The 18,062-nt window shown below is 44.8% G+C and overlaps 1 protein-coding gene across 1 annotated transcript in view; it reads right to left on the bottom strand.

The window, feature by feature from the left end:
* Nucleotides 1-18,062, bottom strand: part of col7a1l (collagen type VII alpha 1-like) — a 120,420-nt gene that overhangs the window by 86,012 nt on the left and 16,346 nt on the right. The window contains 8 exon segments of the mRNA XM_064939347.1: nucleotides 1,163-1,279; nucleotides 1,594-1,723; nucleotides 5,956-5,977; nucleotides 5,979-6,105; nucleotides 7,720-7,893; nucleotides 11,404-11,497; nucleotides 12,390-12,549; nucleotides 12,942-13,122. Of these exon segments, the coding sequence (XP_064795419.1) occupies nucleotides 1,163-1,279; nucleotides 1,594-1,723; nucleotides 5,956-5,977; nucleotides 5,979-6,105; nucleotides 7,720-7,893; nucleotides 11,404-11,497; nucleotides 12,390-12,549; nucleotides 12,942-13,122 (1,005 nt within the window).

Here is an 18,062-nt window from a genome sequence, read left to right as displayed (position 1 = left end):
TTGTTTCTCATGGTCTGAGAGTCTTTAAGTGCCTTTTGAAAAACTCCTTGCGGGCTGTCATGTGCCTTTTACTGAGGAGTGGCTTACTTCTGGCCACTCCACCATAAAGGCCTGATTGGTGGAGTGTTGCAGAGATGGTTGTCCTTCTGTAAGGTTCTCCCATCTCCACAGAGGAACTCTGGAGCTCTGTCAGAGTTGACCACTGGGTTCTTGGTCACCTCCCTGACCAGGCCCTTCTCCCCCAATTGCTCAGTTTGGCAGGGCAGCCAGCTCTAAGAATAGTCTTGGTGGTTCCTAACTTCTTCCAATTAATAATGATGGAGGCCACTGTGTTCTTGGGGACCTTCAATGCTGCAGACATTTTTTGGTACCCTTCCCCAGATCTGTGCCTTGACACAATCCTGTCTCGGAGCTCTACGGATAATGCCTTCGACCTCATGGCTTAGTATTTGTTCTGACATGCACTGTTGACTGTGGGACCTTATTTAGACAGGTGTGTGCATTTACAAATCATGTCCAACAATTGAATTTACCAAAGGTGGACTCCAATCATGTTGTCGAAACATCTCAAGGACGATCAATGGAAACAGGATGCACCTGAGCTCAATTTCGAGTCTCATAGAAAAGGGTCTGAAAATTTTTGTAGATAAGGTATTTCTGTTTTTTTTTAAATACATTTTCAAAAATGTCTAAGAACCTGTTTTCGCTTTGTCATTATGGGGTATTGTATATTGTATATTGCTGAGGATTTTTTAAACATATGTACGCATTTTAGAATAAGGCTGTAACGTAACAAAATGTGGAAAAAGTCAAGGGGTCTGAGTGCTTTCCAAAGGCACTGTATGTATACCCTTTTCAACTTCTGTACCTGGTGTTAAAGTTGCTGTAAAACCTCAAGAGACCTGTATGATATGAAGCCTCAATTAAACTGAAAGAACTATAGTGGGACCAGACCTGGGTTCAAATACTCAAATCATTTAAAATACCTTAGCTGTGCTTGATTAAGTTTGTCTACTGCAATGGACCAATAGAACAGTCCCAAAAGTACAAACGTCTGCCACCTGGCACTCTTGACGGGCTAAAACAAACACTACAATTACTTGAACCCAAGTCTGGATCAGACTAATGATGTGGTGTAATGTCAATACAGGAATCAACTCACATCTGGGGATGAATATCTTGTATCCCTCGAGCTTCCCTAGAGGTGGTGTCCATGCCAACCTCAGAGAGAAGAGGCCCTCCTCCATCACACGGAAGTTTGAGACAGGAGGCACAGGGGCTAAGGCAGAGGAAGGAATATATGTTGGAACGTTGAGTACATTTGAAATGGCATGTGTGTATGGAAAACGCCTGGTTGTAAATGAGCACAGGTATGTGATGTGTACGTTTCAGTGTGGGTGAATGTCTGCAGGCAGATTAAGTATACATGTGGATCTATATTTACAATACACAGTGTGTTCAGCTGGTGTTTGTTTGAGTATATGCTTATCAATATTTACCTGTGTGTGCTACTATGTGTGAACACGCTCGTGTGTTAGCGTGGGTGCATGTCTGTGTGTGGGATTGTTGATGTTAGGTGCCTCTGTAACCCACGTGTCTGTGTAATGATGGTGGCAGAGTCTCCAATGAGGCCAGGGTAGATGGCGTAGACAGTCAGAGAGTACTCTGTCTTAGGAGTCAGCTCTGTCACTAGAGATGTCCTCTCATCACCTTTCAGATCAGTCTGATACGACACACACAGGACAGGGAGAGAGAGAAGAAGAGGGAGCGGGACAAGGAGAGGGACAGGGACAGGGAGAAGGATAGGGAGAGGGATAAGGAGAGGGAGTAGGAGATAGAGGGACAGGGAGAAGGACAGGGCCAGGGAGAGGGACAGGGAGAAGGAGAGGGAGCGGGAGAGAGAGAGGGACAGGGACAGGGACAAGGAATAGGACAGGGAGAGGGAATGGGTCAGGGACAGGGACAGAGACAGGGACAGGGAGAGAGGGAGAGGTTTGAGTGAAATGGGTAAGGGTGTTTGTGGGGATGGTTTTGTGTGGATGTGTGCTCGCGCATGTGTGTATTCAGAAATTGTACCATCACGAGAATCACTCTACTCTGTAATCATTCTACACCAGTCTTTCACCACTCAGTGTATCATCACTAGAATCACTCTGTAATCATTCTACACCAGTCTTTCATCACTCAGTGTATCATCACGAGAATCACTCTACTCTGTAATCATTCTACACCAGTCTTTCACAACTCAGTGTATCATCACGAGAATCACTCTACTCTGTAATCATTCTACACCAGTCTTTCACCACTCAGTGTATCATCACGAGAATCACTCTACTCTGTAATCATTCTACACCAGTCTTTCATCACACAGTGTATCATCACGAGAATCACTCTACTCTGTAATCATTCTACACCAGTCTTTCATCACTCAGTGTATCATCACTAGAATCACTCTACTCTGTAATCATTCTACACCAGTCTTTCATCACTCAGTGTATCATCACTAGAATCACTCTACTCTGTAATCATTCTACACCAGTCTTTCATCACTCAGTGTATCATCACTAGAATCACTCTACTCTGTAATCATTCTACACCAGTCTTTCATCACTCAGTGTATCATCACTAGAATCACTCTACTCTGTAATCATTCTACACCAGTCTTTCATCACTCAGTGTATCATCACTAGAATCACTCTGTAATCATTCTACACCAGTCTTTCACCACTCAGTGTATCATCACTAGAATCACTCTACTCTGTAATCATTCTACACCAGTCTTTCATCACTCAGTGTATCATCACTAGAAATCACTCTGTAATCATTCTACACCAGTCTTTCACCACTCAGTGTATCATCACTAGAATCACTCTACTCTGTAATCATTCTACACCAGTCTTTCATCACTCAGTGTATCATCACTAGAATCACTCTACTCTGTAATCATTCTACACCAGTCTTTCACCACTCAGTGTATCATCACTAGAATCACTCTACTCTGTAATCATTCTACACCAGTCTTTCATCACTCAGTGTATCATCACTAGAATCACTCTGTAATCATTCTACACCAGTCTTTTACCACTCAGTGTATCATCACTAGAATCACTCTGTAATCATTCTACACCAGTCTTTCATCACTCAGTGTATCATCACTAGAATCACTCTGTAATCATTCTACACCAGTCTTTCATCACTCAGTGTATCATCACTAGAATCACTCTACTCTGTAATCATTCTACACCAGTCTTTCACCACTCAGTGTATCATCACTAGAATCACTCTACTCTGTAATCATTCTACACCAGTCTTTCATCACTCAGTGTATCATCACTAGAATCACTCTGTAATCATTCTACACCAGTCTTTCATCACTCAGTGTATCATCACTAGAATCACTCTGTAATCATTCTACACCAGTCTTTCACCACTCAGTCAGTGACACACTAGAATCACTCACTCTGTAATCATTCAAGGGCTTGTCTTTCATGGACTAGTGGAATCATCACTAGAAATATATCTGATATGTGCAACAGTTTTCATCACTGGTAGGTAGCACTAGAATCATTTCTGTAATCATTCTACACCAGTCTTTCATCACTCAGGTTGTATCATTAGAATACTCTGCAATCAAGGTACAAAAGTCTTTCATCACTCAGTGTATCATCACTAGAAGCACTCTACTCTGTAATATTCTACAAGTCTTTCATCCAGTGTATCATCACTACAACTCACTCTGACTCTGTAATCAACAACACCAGTCTTTTATCACTCGTATCATCACTAGAATCACTCTGTAATCATTCTACACCAGTCTTTCACCACTCAGTGTATCATCACAATCAAAACACATTTTTGTACTCATGTTCATCACTAGAATCACTCTTAATCATTCTCCACAGTACTTTCATCACTCAGTGTATCATCACTAGCATCATCCTCTACTCTGTAATCATTCTCCCTGTCTTTCACCACTCAGTGTATACATCACTAGAATGCACGCACTCTGTAATCATTGTCCCTGCAGAATTTCACTCAGAGAATCATCAAAATACTCTTGTAATCATTCTACACCAGTCTTTCATCACTCAGTGTACCCATCACTAGAATCACTCTGTAATCATTCTACACCAGTCTTTCATCACTCAGTGTATCATCACTAGAATCACTCTGTAATCATTCTACAAGTCTTTCACCACTCAGTGTATCATCACTAGAATCACTCTGTAATCATTCTACACCAGTCTTTCACCACTCAGTGTATCATCACTAGAATCACTCTGTAATCATTCTACACCAGTCTTTCACACTCAGTGTATCAAAACAAATCACTCTGAATGGGACTTCACAAGTCTTTCACCACTCAGTGTATCTCACAGATGCACAAAAACTGAACATTCACACAGTCTTTCACCACTCAGTGTATATCACTAGTCACAGTACATTACCAGTCTTTCACCACTCAGTGTATCATCAGTACTTACATCATTCTACAAGTCTTTCACCACTCAGTGTATCATTCACTAGAATCACTCTGTAATCATTCCACACCAGTCTTTCACCACTCAGTCAGCCTTGACACATATTTGTTCTTTCCCAGCACCAGCACACCTGATTCAACTATACAAGGGCTTGATAATTAATGGACTAGTGGAATCAGGTGAAATCATATCTGATATGTGCAACAGTTGTAGGGTGGTAGGTAGCCTAGCATTTGGGGGGAGAGGGAGGGAGAGAAGGCGTTGGCCCAATATCTGTCAGTGTTGGTTTGAATACCGTAGCAGTCAAGGTGAAAAACTTGTTCAATGTTCCCTGAGCAAGGCACTTATCCCTAATTTTCTCCAGGGGCACATACAACTATGACTGACCCTGTAAAACAAACATTTCACTGCCTCAATCCAGTGTATGTGACAATAAAACACATGTTTTGTAATGTTAGGGTTAGAAAACACTTTTTATTCCCAGGTACTCTTTGACATCTCAAACCCATTGCATCCATCCTCTCCTCTGTGATCTTGAGACCACCCAATACACAAGTTATGTTGGCATAGCTTGATTGTCCACAGGAATGGTTCTGTTAGAGAATGCTAAAATATCTTTCTCCAGAGTTCTTCACCAGTGTCATGCAAGGACTGGGCAAACAGCCCACTCTGAGAATCCAGTGGGGTGCCCTGTGGCGCTGGCAAGGCTGTAGAAAATCACTGAGAGAATAAACACAATGGGGAAAGATTTCATGCCTGCGAGACAAAGACAAAACACATGTAGGTAGCACACACACACACACACACACGGGGACACACACACACACACACACACCACACCAAACTATCCAAAACAAAGACTAAGAATGTGACTGTCACAATATAGTTCAGAAGCGTCAGCAAATGTTCTGTACAGATGCACAGAAAACTGAACACTCACACACTCTCCAACAAATAGAGTAGTGTACAGGATGGATACAGTACAGTACATTACAGTATATTGGAAAGCTCAAGGTCATTGTGATATTGCATTCTGATTTTCTCTCACTGCATACTAGGGAGAGGAGAGCACGCAGCAAGGATGGGGTGACACACACACGAGGGGAGACACAAGGACACACAAGATGGGGGAGACACACACCTCTATCTATCAGTATCCTGCTGTGGTCAGTCTCTGTGTCTGTACAAGGCACCATCTGGTCCTGGGCCCAATATCCTGTCACCTCTCACATCCCATCCCCGTGCCACCTTAGGATCCACCTCCCTATCAGGTTCACCTATCTCAGGATTACCCCCCCAACAAGATTTTGAGTCAATTCAGTTTCCAATTCAGAAAGTGATTTTTTAATTCAATTCCAGGCACTTTACCCAGGTGGGGAAATATTCTATTTTAGCCCATCGTCTGAGATGGCATAGAAGGATGGCCACCATTATTACCACAACATCTCAACCTCTCAAACCCCCTCCCCTTCACCTGTGTCTGCAGGCTGGGCAGCAGGTCCCTTGGGACTGAGGAGGGGGGTGACCAGATGGGGAGAGGAGTGACAGAAGGATGGGCTCCAGGTCAGCCTCAGACTACTGAAAGCTCACTCACCTGGAGAGGGGACCCAGACACGCTCCTCCACTGGGGATGGGGGGGGAGATGGGGGAGGGAAGGATGGAGGGGAGGGATGGGGAGAAACAAGGAGAGAGAAGGATGGGGTGAGCGAGGGGAGAAGAAGGATGGGTGGGGGGGAAAGATGAGGGGGAGAGAAAGACAAGAGGATGGGGGAGTGAGTGGAGATAGAAGGATGGGTGGGGAAAGGATGGAGGGAGAGAAAGACAGAGAGAAGGATGGGGTGAGGAGGGGAGATAGAAGGATGAGTGGGGGAAAGATGGGGGAGAGGAGAGAGAGAAGGATGGGGTGAAGATGCGAGGGGAGATACAAGGATGAGTGGGGGGAAAGATGGGGGAGAGGAGAGAGAGAAGGATGGGGTGAGCGAGGGGAGATACAAGGATGAGTGGGGGAAAGATGGGGGGAGAGAGAAGGATGGGGTGAGGGAGAGGAGATAGAAGCATGGGTGGGGAAAGATGGGGGAGAGGAGAGGGAGGGGCGATAGAAGGATGGAGGTGAGGTAGATGAAATAGAAGGATGGGTGTGGAAAGATGGGGGAGAGGAGAGAGAGAAGGATGGGAGTGAAGGAGGGGAGATAGAAGGGTGGGTGGGGAAAGATGGGGGAGAGGAGAGAGAGAAGGATGGGGTGAGTGAGGGGAGATAGAAAGATGGGGAGAGGAGAGAGAGAAGGATGGGGTGAGTGAGGGGAGATAGAAAGATGGGGAGAGGAGAGAGAGAAGGATTGGACGAGTGAGGGGAGATAGAAGGATGGGTGGGGGAAAGATGGGGAGAGGAGAGAGAATGATGGGGATAGGAAGAAGAGGTGGTTGGAGAGAAACGGGAGTGACGAATAAGAAGAGAAAGATGGAGGATGGAGGTGGAGAAAAAGACAAAGAGAGAAGGAGGGGGAGAGAAAGACAGAGAGAAGGGGGAGGGTGAGAGAAAGACAGCGATAGAAGGATGGAGGTGGAGAGAAAGACAGAGAGAAGGATGGAGGTGGAGAGAAAGACAGAGAGAGAAGGATGGAGGTGGAGAGAAAGACAGAGAGAGAAGGATGGAGGGGAGAGAGAAGGATGGACAGAGAAAGACAGAGAGAAGGGAGAGAGGTGAGAGAGAAAGACAGACAGAGAGAAGGGGGGGAGAAAGACAGAGAGAGAAGGATGGATGGAGGGGGAGAGAGAAGGAAGGAGAGGGGAGAGAAGGAAAGTGAGAAGGATGGAGGGAGAGAGAAAAAAGAGAGAGAAAGATGGAGGGGGAGAGAGGAGGAGGAAAGAGGGAGAGAGAAGGATGGAGGGAGAGAGAAGGACAGGGAGAAAAGGATGGAGGGAGAGAGAAACAGAGATTGAAACAAGGGTTAAAACATAAAGAACATACAAAGTACATACCAGACACCACTAAACAAAATAACATGTTTAAATATATACACATATACAATAACCATGGGCAGTACAGCTGACATCTAGCCACACTACACAAAGATACCTGCATAGAAGATCATCTCTGAGCATTCTCAGGAGTAGGTACTTTCAAAGTTGCCCTCAACCACTTATAAAGGATCAGATTATTTTCATCCCTCTAATGGTTAGGGTTACGATTGGGGGTGAGCAATCTGATCCTGGATCAGTGGATGAAACTAATTCTCACCGGCCGGGGTGTGTTTGACGGGGCGTGGGGGTTCAGAGGCGGTGAAACAGATTCTTCGGGACAGTTTGGGCAGGAGAGCATCCAGGAGAGAGAAGTCAGCGGCTAGCAACAGGTGTTCCTCGTGGGGCTCAGTCACAATCCTGCGCAGCTCTGATTCGTCGGCTCCTCTCACCCCTAGGAGAAGCATTTAAATGTTTTATTTATTTAACCTTTATTTAACTAGGCAAATAAGTTAAGAACAAGAGAGAAAAGTTGGAGAGAAAGACAGAGAGAGAAGGATGGAGGGAGAGAGAAAGAAGGATGGACTGCCTTGTTCAGGGGCAGAACAACATATTTTTACCTTGTGAGCTCGGGGATTCGATCCAGCAACCTTTTGATTACTGGTCCAACGCTCTAACCACTAGGCTACCTACCTATAAAAGCTAGAATGGACATAGTTGTAAAAATGATTTTTTCAGTACACCCAATATGGCACCAAAATAGCATTCAGCAATGCAAAGAAATCTGTTTTCAGAACTACTAGAGAGAGTTCATCCATTCTGTCCTAGTTGCTCCTATCTAGTATATCTATCTATTCATTTTGTTCATTAGTTAGCATTGATCTATCATAGTGTCCATTTGTCATGACAAAGTACTGTACAGGGCATTAAGTGAATCTTGTTCCATTCCAAATGCGATTAGAGGGACACAATGTTCTGTTAACTGCTCATACTGTTAGAGTGTCAAAGGGGGTGATTACGATGTGTGAGATGAGATACAGTGCCTCATTCGGCCCCCTTGAACTTTGCAACCTTTTGCCACATTTCAGGCTTCAAACATAAAGATATAAAACTGTATTTTTTTGTGAAGAATCAACAACAAGTGGGACACAATCATGAAGTGGAAGACATTTATTGATATTTCAAACTTTTTAACAAATCAAAAACTGAAAATTTATAGTGCAGCAAACTCTCTCCAGAAGTTCAATGTTGACCTAAATGACTAATGATGATAAATACAATCCACCTGTGTGTAATCAAGTCTCCGTATAAATGCACCTGCACTGTGATAGTCTCAGAGGTCTGTTAAAAGAGCAGAGAGCATCATGAAGAACAAGGAACACACCAGGCAGGTCCAAGATACTGTTGTGAAGAAGTTTAATGCCGGATTTGGATACAAAAAAAGATTTCCCAAGCTTTAAACATCCCAAGGAGCACTGTGCAAGCGATAATACACTGCAAATCTACCAAGACCTGGCCGTCCCTCTAAACTTTCAGCTCATACAAGGAGAAGACTGATCAGAGATGCAGCCAAGAGGCCCATGATCACTCTGGATGAACTGCAGAGATCTACAGCTGAGGTGGGAGACTCTGTCCATAGGACAACACTGTATATTGCACAAATCCTTTATGGAAGAGTGGCAAGAAGAAACACACAGTGTTGTTTAAAGTTTGCCAGCAAACACATGAGACACACCAAACATGTGGAAGAAGGTGCTCTGGTCACACGCAATGCACGTTATGTTTGGCGTAAAAGCAACACAGCTCATCACCCTGAACACACATCTCCACTGTCAAACAGCATCATGGTTTGGGCCTGCTTTTCTTCAGCAGGGACAGGGAAGATGGTTAAAATTGATGGGAAGATGGATGGAGCCAAATACAGGACCATTCTGGAAGAAAACCTGATGGAGTCTGCAAAAGACCTGAGACACATTTGTCTTCCACAAGACAACAAAACACAAAATCTACAATGGAATGGTTAAAAAATAAACATATCCAGGTGTTAGAATGGCCAAGTCAAAGTCCAGACCTGAATCCAATCGAGAATCTGTGGACACTGAAAACACAAATGTTCACAAAACACACAGCAACTTACAGCTGTAATCACAGCAAAAGGTGGCGCACAGTATTAACTTAAGGTGGCTGAATAATTTTGCACACCCAACAGTTTGAAACACACACACACATTCTTCACAAAAAATACAGTTTTATATCACATGTCCACAAACACATGTCCACACACAGACACACACACACACATGTCCACACACACACGTTCACACACACATGTCCACACACGCTCACATGTCCACACGCTCACATGTCCACACACACACACACACACACACACACACACACACACACACACACACACACACACACACACACACACACACACACAATCCCCCTATCCCCACACACAGATAACAACCCCCCCCCGCCACAGACAGACACATCACAAGGCGCTGACTGATCACCCCCCTGTTCTGGTGGTGTAGTGTACTGCGTAGTGAACTGTGTCGTGCCTGTGTTAGCTGGCTCTGTCCAGCTGTGAGAGACAGAGAGGAGCTAGCTGATCAGACTGATGCTTCCCTCTATGGGGATGATGAATGCCAGGACCCGGCCTCCGTGTCAGTAGGGGTGGGAGGGGGGGCACAGAGAAGCCTGATGAAAAATTAATGTAATTAGCTCACCACTGGCTAATGAGCTGTAATTATTTCCTGTCTCTGGGCTGAGGAGAGCAGAGACACTCTCACTGCACATGTCAATGTATGTCTATGTACTGTATGTCTATGTACTATATGTCTATGTACTGCATGTCTATGTACTATATGTCTATGTACTGTATGTCTATGTACTGTATGTCTATGTACTGTATGTCTATGTACTGTATGTCTATGTACTAAATGTCTATGTACTGTATGTCTATGTACTAAATGTCTATGTACTGTATGTCTATGTACTGTATAACTATGTACTGTATAACTATGTACTGTATGCAGTCACACATAGGTAGATAGGTCATGGAGTGCATGAAGTGTAAGCAATATGCAGTACTTAAAACACACAGTGACTGATACACAGATGTACACCCGTAGGCTCAACACACACATAATCACACACGTAGGCTCAACACACACATAATCACACCCGTAGGCCCAACACACACATAATCACACCCGTAGGCCCAACACACACATAATCACACCCGTAGGCCCAACACACACATAATCACACCCGTAGGCCCAACACACACATAATCACACCCGTAGGCCCAACACACACATAATCACACACGTAGGCCCAACACACACATAATCACACCCGTAGGCCCAACACACACATAATCACACCCGTAGGCCCAACACACACATAATCACACCCGTAGGCCCAACACACACATAATCACACACATAATCACACGTAGGCACACACATAACACACATAATCATCACACCCGTAGGCCCACACACACACATAATCAACACACACGTAGGCCCAACACCCATAAACACACACATAATCACACCCGTAGGCCCAACACACACATAATCACACCCGTAGGCTCAACACACACATAATCACACCCGTAGGCTCAACACACACATAATCACACCCGTAGGCCCAACACACACATAATCACACCCGTAGGCCCAACACACACATAATCACACCCGTAGGCCCAACACACACATAATCACACACATAGGCTCAACACACACATAATCACACGTAGGCCCAACACACACATAATCACACACTTGCAAATGCACGCAGGCACAAGCACACACACTTCAATGATATACCATGAATACCACATTCATTTTTCACCTAAGGCACAGCAGATAGGTAAGCTGGATAGAATCTCCAGGACGCTGCAGGGATGTGGTATGAATATATAATCACAGCGTTCCAGACTCACCCACTGCATAGATAGAGATTCCATTGTCTGCGACAGCCTTGGCCGGCCCATCCACCTGGTCATCCGAACGGCCATTTGTGATCAGGACAGCAATCTGCAAACATGGCACATCTAATCAAACTAGCTCTATGTTACAGATCTACCAGAATATACAACTACAATCCATATTTACTGCAAGGGTCTTTCCAATAGCGACACACAATTGCATAGAACTAGACAAACTAGACCCGCTCTACTAGATCTTCCTCTGTAGTGAGCACACTTGCCTTCATTGGAAATACCACATTTCCATGCATTCAAAAAACAAGCCCTGTCCTTAGAGATATTTGACGTGTTTTAACTCATAAATGCATATGCATAATGCAATAACACAGTGTGAAACTTAAAACACTGCGGAATGATAATTCCCCATTATGAAAAATTCACTGCAGTTCGTCGAAAGTTAAGGTGGGGGGAGAGGGTAAGGGGGAGGAGGGGAGGAGGGGGTGAGAGCACATCAATATGCACCTGATGTGGCTATGGTGTGTGTGCTCAGCCTTCTGAGTGGTGAAATCAAATATGTCAGCCTAATCCTGCTCTCTCTCTCTGCCACATCAGCTGTGGTTCAGCATGACTTGCAGTGTGTGTGTGACTTGCAGGTCTGTGAAGAATCTCAATGACTGACATGTTATCCCAGGTGCAGCTGGGATAGTGCAGTGTAACACTTCAAGGAGAAGTGCCGTTGCTAACAGCTGCTGAGGGGAAATGGCTCAAAATAATGTCCGGAACGGAGCAGATGGAATGGTATCTATCAACTGGGAAGCATTTGATGTATTTGATACCATTCCACTGATTCCACTCCAGTCACTACCACGAGCCCGTTCTCCCAAATAAAGGTGCCACCAACCTCCTGTGGTTGCTAACTATCAGATCTCACAATGCCTGGAGAAGTGCTTAACATCCCAGGGACCACATATAGCAATCTGCTGAGATGCACAGTCGTTAACCTTGGGGGTATTGTCCCTGGTGATCGCCGCACTGAAGACATAATCCACCAGGAACTGGAGGGCGTCGCCCGTTCGACTGGCCCCGCCTTCAAACGGGAGGTCCTTTACTGCCCTCAGGACCTCCTCGAGACTACTGTAGTCTGTCAGGGCGATACGCATCCTGAAGACAGAGAGAGAGGGAGAGAGAGAGAGCAGAAGAGTCATTCCTGGGTTGATCAGCCTGTCTATACTGATCCGCAGCGAGGCTCTATGGATCCTAACGGGGCCTAATACAGACAGAGCAAAAGTCCCTGAGCTTCTTTGCAACTCTGGAGTGAAGTTAGGAAAATATCTTTAGGAATTCACTGAAGATGTTTTAGACAAAGACCAATTATTGTCTGATTGAAGACTATGACTAGTTAATTAGATAAATTAGGTGTACCAAAAGCCTGCAGGGACAGATTTCTTACCCCTGGAGGGGGCTAGAGGAATGTTTATGCAAATACATAAATGTTCCTAAGTAACCTTTGCGGATAACATTGCCCAACCCGGCAGACCTATAGCCATATAGACCTGGGTATATCTCCGTAGACGGTGACTCCAAAGCGGATGCCCTCGGACCCCACCACGCTGTCCTGAAAGGAATTCATGATGGCCGAGATGAAGTCCTTAACCCTGGAGAAGCTGGTCTGGCCCACGCCCCACGACTCATCCACCAAGAACACTAGGTCTGCAGGCTCCGCCGTCCGACATGCTGGGGGAAGAGCAGATATATGACTGCTTTAGTGGTTTAGTGTTGCAAGACTCCATTCCATTTCCCAGAATTGGGGTTGGAGGACTGCAGATTTCCTGCAGGGATGTCTGTATATCAGTCTGTATATCAGTCTGTATATCAGTCTGTATATCAGTCTGTATATCAGTCTGTATATCAGTCTGTATATCAGTCTGTATATCAGTCTGTATATCAGTCTGTATAACAGTCTGTATAACAGTCTGTATATCAGTCTGTATATCAGTCTGTATATCAGTCTGTATATCAGTCTGTATATCAGTCTGTATATCAGTCTGTATATCAGTCTGTATATCAGTCTGTATATCAGTCTCAGTCAGTCTGTATATCAGTCTGTATATCAGTCTGTATATCAGTCTGTATATCAGTCTGTATATCAGTCTGTATCAGTCTGTATATCAGTCTGTATATCAGTCTGTATATCAGTCTGTATATCAGTCTGTATATCAGTCTGTATATCAGTCATATCAGTCTGTATATCAGTCTGTATATCAGTCTGTATATCAGTCTGTATATCAGTCTGTATATCAGTCTGTATGTCAGTCTGTCATATATCAGTCTGTATATCAGTCTGTATATCAGTCTGTATATCAGTCTGTATGTCAGTCTGTATGTCAGTCTGTATATCAGTCTGTATATCAGTCTGTATATCAGTCTGTATATCAGTCTGTCAGTCTGTATATCAGTCTGTCAGTATATGTATATCAGTCTGTATATCAGTCTGTATATCAGTCTGTATATCAGTCTGTATGTCAGTCTGTATATCAGTCTGTATATCAGTCTGTATATCAGTCTGTATATCAGTCTGTATGTCAGTCTGTATATCAGTCTGTATATCAGTCTGTATATCAGTCTGTATATCAGTCTGTATATAGTCTCAGTCTGTATATCAGTCTGTATATCAGTCTGTATATCAGTCTGTATATCAGTCTGTATATCAGTCTGTATATCAGTCTGTATATCAGTCTGTATGTCAGTCTGTATGTCAGTCTGTATATCAGTCTGTATATCAGTCTGTATATCAGTCTGTATATCAGTCTGTATATCAGTCTGTATATCAGTCTGTATATCAGTCTGTATATCAGTCTGTATATCAGTCTGTATATCAGTCTGTATATCAGTCTGTATATCAGTCTGTATATCAGTCTGTATATCAGTCTGTATATCAGTCTGTATATCAGTCTGTATATCAGTCTGTATATCAGTCTGTATATCAGTCTGTATATCAGTCTGTATATCAGTCTGTATATCAGTCTGTATATCAGTCTGTATATCAGTCTGTATATCAGTCTGTATATCAGTCTGTATATCAGTCTGTATGTCAGTCTGTATATCAGTCTGTATGTCAGTCTGTATATCAGTCTGTATATCAGTCTGTATATCAGTCTGTATATCAGTCTGTATATCAGTCTGTATGTCAGTCTGTATATCAGTCTGTATGTCAGTCTGTATGTCAGTCTGTATATCAGTCTGTATTCAGCATGACAAGATGTGCGTCTCTGCATCCTTTCCATTGCATCTTTTAGTTGAGTGGGATTTCTCTCAGCCTCGGAGGGCAATAAAGGCCAGATTAACTGAGCGTTGGTACCTGTTCATTTCACAAGAGAAGACAAAACAAAGAAGAAAAAGAGTGTCTTTATTAAAACTGAATTCCAAAGCCTTCTCCTTCATTTAATGTAGCTTAATTTCACCTATTGTTCCTCTCATGTTTCGTTCTCTGTGAAACCAGAAACCCAACGGATCAGTTTCTGTCTACGCTCCAGGGAGAACGGTTATTTGATTTAACCTTTATTTTACACTTTCTCATTTACAGCAACGACCTGCGGAAGAGTTAGAGGGGAGAGGAGGGGGGATGAATGAGCCAATTGGATGCTAACAACCATTAGTGGCGAAAATGGCAAACTGACCCACAATCAGCATCTCGGGCCAACTTCACCACGCTCCTCTCCAAACAGTGTTTCCCCACTCTACCACAAGGTGGCAGTATACCTCCATCAAATAGGGAAGGGGACACCTAGTCAGTTGCACAACCTTCTGCATTTAACCCAAACCCTCTGAATTGAAGAGGTTCATGGAGCTTCCTAGTCGTAGTCATCGGTGCCTGAAGAGCAGTTGTTACTGGGGGTTAACTGCCTTGCTCAGGAGCAGAACAGCAGATTTTTCCACCTTGCGGATTTGAACCAGAAATCTTTCGGTTAGTGGCCCAACACTTTTGACTGCTAGGCTACCAGCCTCGGCAGGTAATACATTTCCGTGGCCAACCTTCTGCTGTCACAGACAGCCCACCACTAGGCTCCTATGAATGTTTAATGGCTCACAGGTGAGGCGTTGAGACCATCAATATTCTGAGCAGTCCAGCAATAACATTTTAGTACAGCGAAGAGGAAGGCTTGGAATAACAACATAAACAGCCTAAAGTGGGGCCAGCCCCCGCGTCCGCTCAAACACACACCGGGCGGTAGAATAGGTGTTGGGTCTCTTTGCATAACCACACACACTGGAACAGATGCACACCTGTTGCATGGTAATGGATGTAAATGTGTGTGTTTGTGGCGGACACACCCACTATATGAACCGTATTACTTGCCATATTAGCCACACACACACACACACACACACACACACACACACACACACACACACACACACACACACACACACACACACACGCACACACACACGCACACACATACGAACAGTCTACACACACATTGTCCCTGTCAGTGCCCCAGTATTACCGTGACAGAATAGATTACAACAGGGAATAGACGATATGGTCCAGTGATTGTGCTCTATGTGATAACTCAGCCTCTCTCCTTTCCCGTTGTCCTCCCTCGCTTTCCCCTCCTCTTTTATCCTACCCTTCCTTGGCTGCCATCCCGGGATTCAGCGGGGGTGACATATGTCCCGGCTCAACGCGGACCAGCATTCTGCTCCTGCTCACAAAACGACATCCTCCATTCTACAGTCAGGAGACTAAGTATCACAGGGATCCGTTTTGGAGACGACACCGACAAACTGCCTCTGGCCACATCGCCATGTAATGGAGTCTGTGACATGCTAAAACCTTTACAGGTCATGGGAAACGACAGTGTGAGTCATGACTGAGCTGGCCACATCGCCATGTAATGGAGTCTGTGATCGCCATGCTAAAACCTTTACAGGTCATGGGAAACGACAGTGTGAGTCATGACTGAGCTGGCCACATCGCCATGTAATGGAGTCTGTGACGCATGCTAAAACCTTTACAGGTCATGGGAAACGACAGTGTGAGTCATGACTGAGCTGGCCACATCGCCATGTAATGGAGTCTGTGACGCATGCTAAAACCTTTACAGGTCATGGGAAACGACAGTGTGAGTCATGACTGAGCTGGCCACACATGTCGCCATGTAATGGAGTCTGCTGTACATCGCCATGTAAAGTCCTTTACAGGTCATGGGAAACGACAGTGTGAGTCATGACTGAGCTGGCCACATCGCCATGTAATGGAGTCTGTGAGCGCATGCTAAAACCTTTACAGGTCATGGGAAACGACAGTGTGAGTCATGACTGAGCTGGCCACATCGCCATGTAATGGAGTCTGTGACGCATGCTAAAACCTTTACAGGTCATGGGAAACGACAGTGTGAGTCATGACTGAGCTGGCCACATCGCCATGTAATGGAGTCTGTGACGCATGCTAAAACCTTTACAGGTCATGGGAAACGACAGTGTGAGTCATGACTGAGCTGGCCACATCGCCATGTAATGGAGTCTGTGACGCATGCTAAAACCTTTACAGGTCATGGGAAACGACAGTCATGACTGAGCTGGCCACATCGCCATGTAATGGATGACGCTAAAACCTTTACAGGTCATGGGAAACGACAGTGTGAGTCATGACTGAGCTGGCCACATCGCCATGTAATGGAGTCTGTGACGCATGCTAAAACCTTTACAGGTCATGGGAAACGACAGTGTGAGTCATGACTGAGCTGGCCACATCGCCATGTAATGGAGTCTGTGACGCATGCTAAAACCTTTACAGGTCATGGGAAACGACAGTGTGAGTCATGACTGAGCTGGCCACATCGCCATGTAATGGAGTCTGTGACGCATGCTAAAACCTTTACAGGTCATGGGAAACGACAGTGTGAGTCATGACTGAGCTGGCCACATCGCCATGTAATGGAGTCGCCATGTAAAACCTTTACAGGTCATGGGAAACGACAGTGTGAGTCATGACTGAGCTGGCCACATCGCCATGTAATGGAGTCTGTGACGCTAAAACCTTTACAGGTCATGGGAAACGACAGTGTGAGTCATGACTGAGCTGGCCACATCGCCATGTAATGGAGTCTGTGACGCATGCTAAAACCTTTACAGGTCATGGGAAACGACAGTGTGAGTCATGACTGAGCTGGCCACATCGCCATGTAATGGAGTCTGTGACGCATGCTAAAACCTTTACAGGTCATGGGAAACGACAGTGTGAGTCATGACTGAGCTGGCCACATCGCCATGTAATGGAGTCTGTGACGCTAAAACCTTTACAGGTCATGGGAAACGACAGTGTGAGTCATGACTGAGCTGGCCACATCATGTAATGGAGTCTGTGACGCATGCTAAAACCTTTACAGGTCATGGGAAACGACAGTGTGAGTCATGACTGAGCTGGCCACATCGCCATGTAATGGAGTCTGTGACATGCTAAAACCTTTACAGGTCATGGGAAACGACAGTGTGAGTCATGACTGAGCTGGCCACATCGCCATGTAATGGAGTCTGTGACGCATGCTAAAACCTTTACAGGTCATGGGAAACGACAGTGTGAGTCATGACTGAGCTGGCCACATCGCCATGTAATGGAGTCTGTGACGCATGCTAAAACCTTTACAGGTCATGGGAAACGACAGTGTGAG

This window comes from Oncorhynchus masou, chromosome 27 (genome assembly GCF_036934945.1).
Source record: "Oncorhynchus masou masou isolate Uvic2021 chromosome 27, UVic_Omas_1.1, whole genome shotgun sequence".
Taxonomy (NCBI): domain Eukaryota; kingdom Metazoa; phylum Chordata; class Actinopteri; order Salmoniformes; family Salmonidae; genus Oncorhynchus; species Oncorhynchus masou.
The sequence above is the reverse complement of the archived record's forward strand: the minus strand, read 5'-3'. Positions and strand labels throughout refer to the sequence as shown.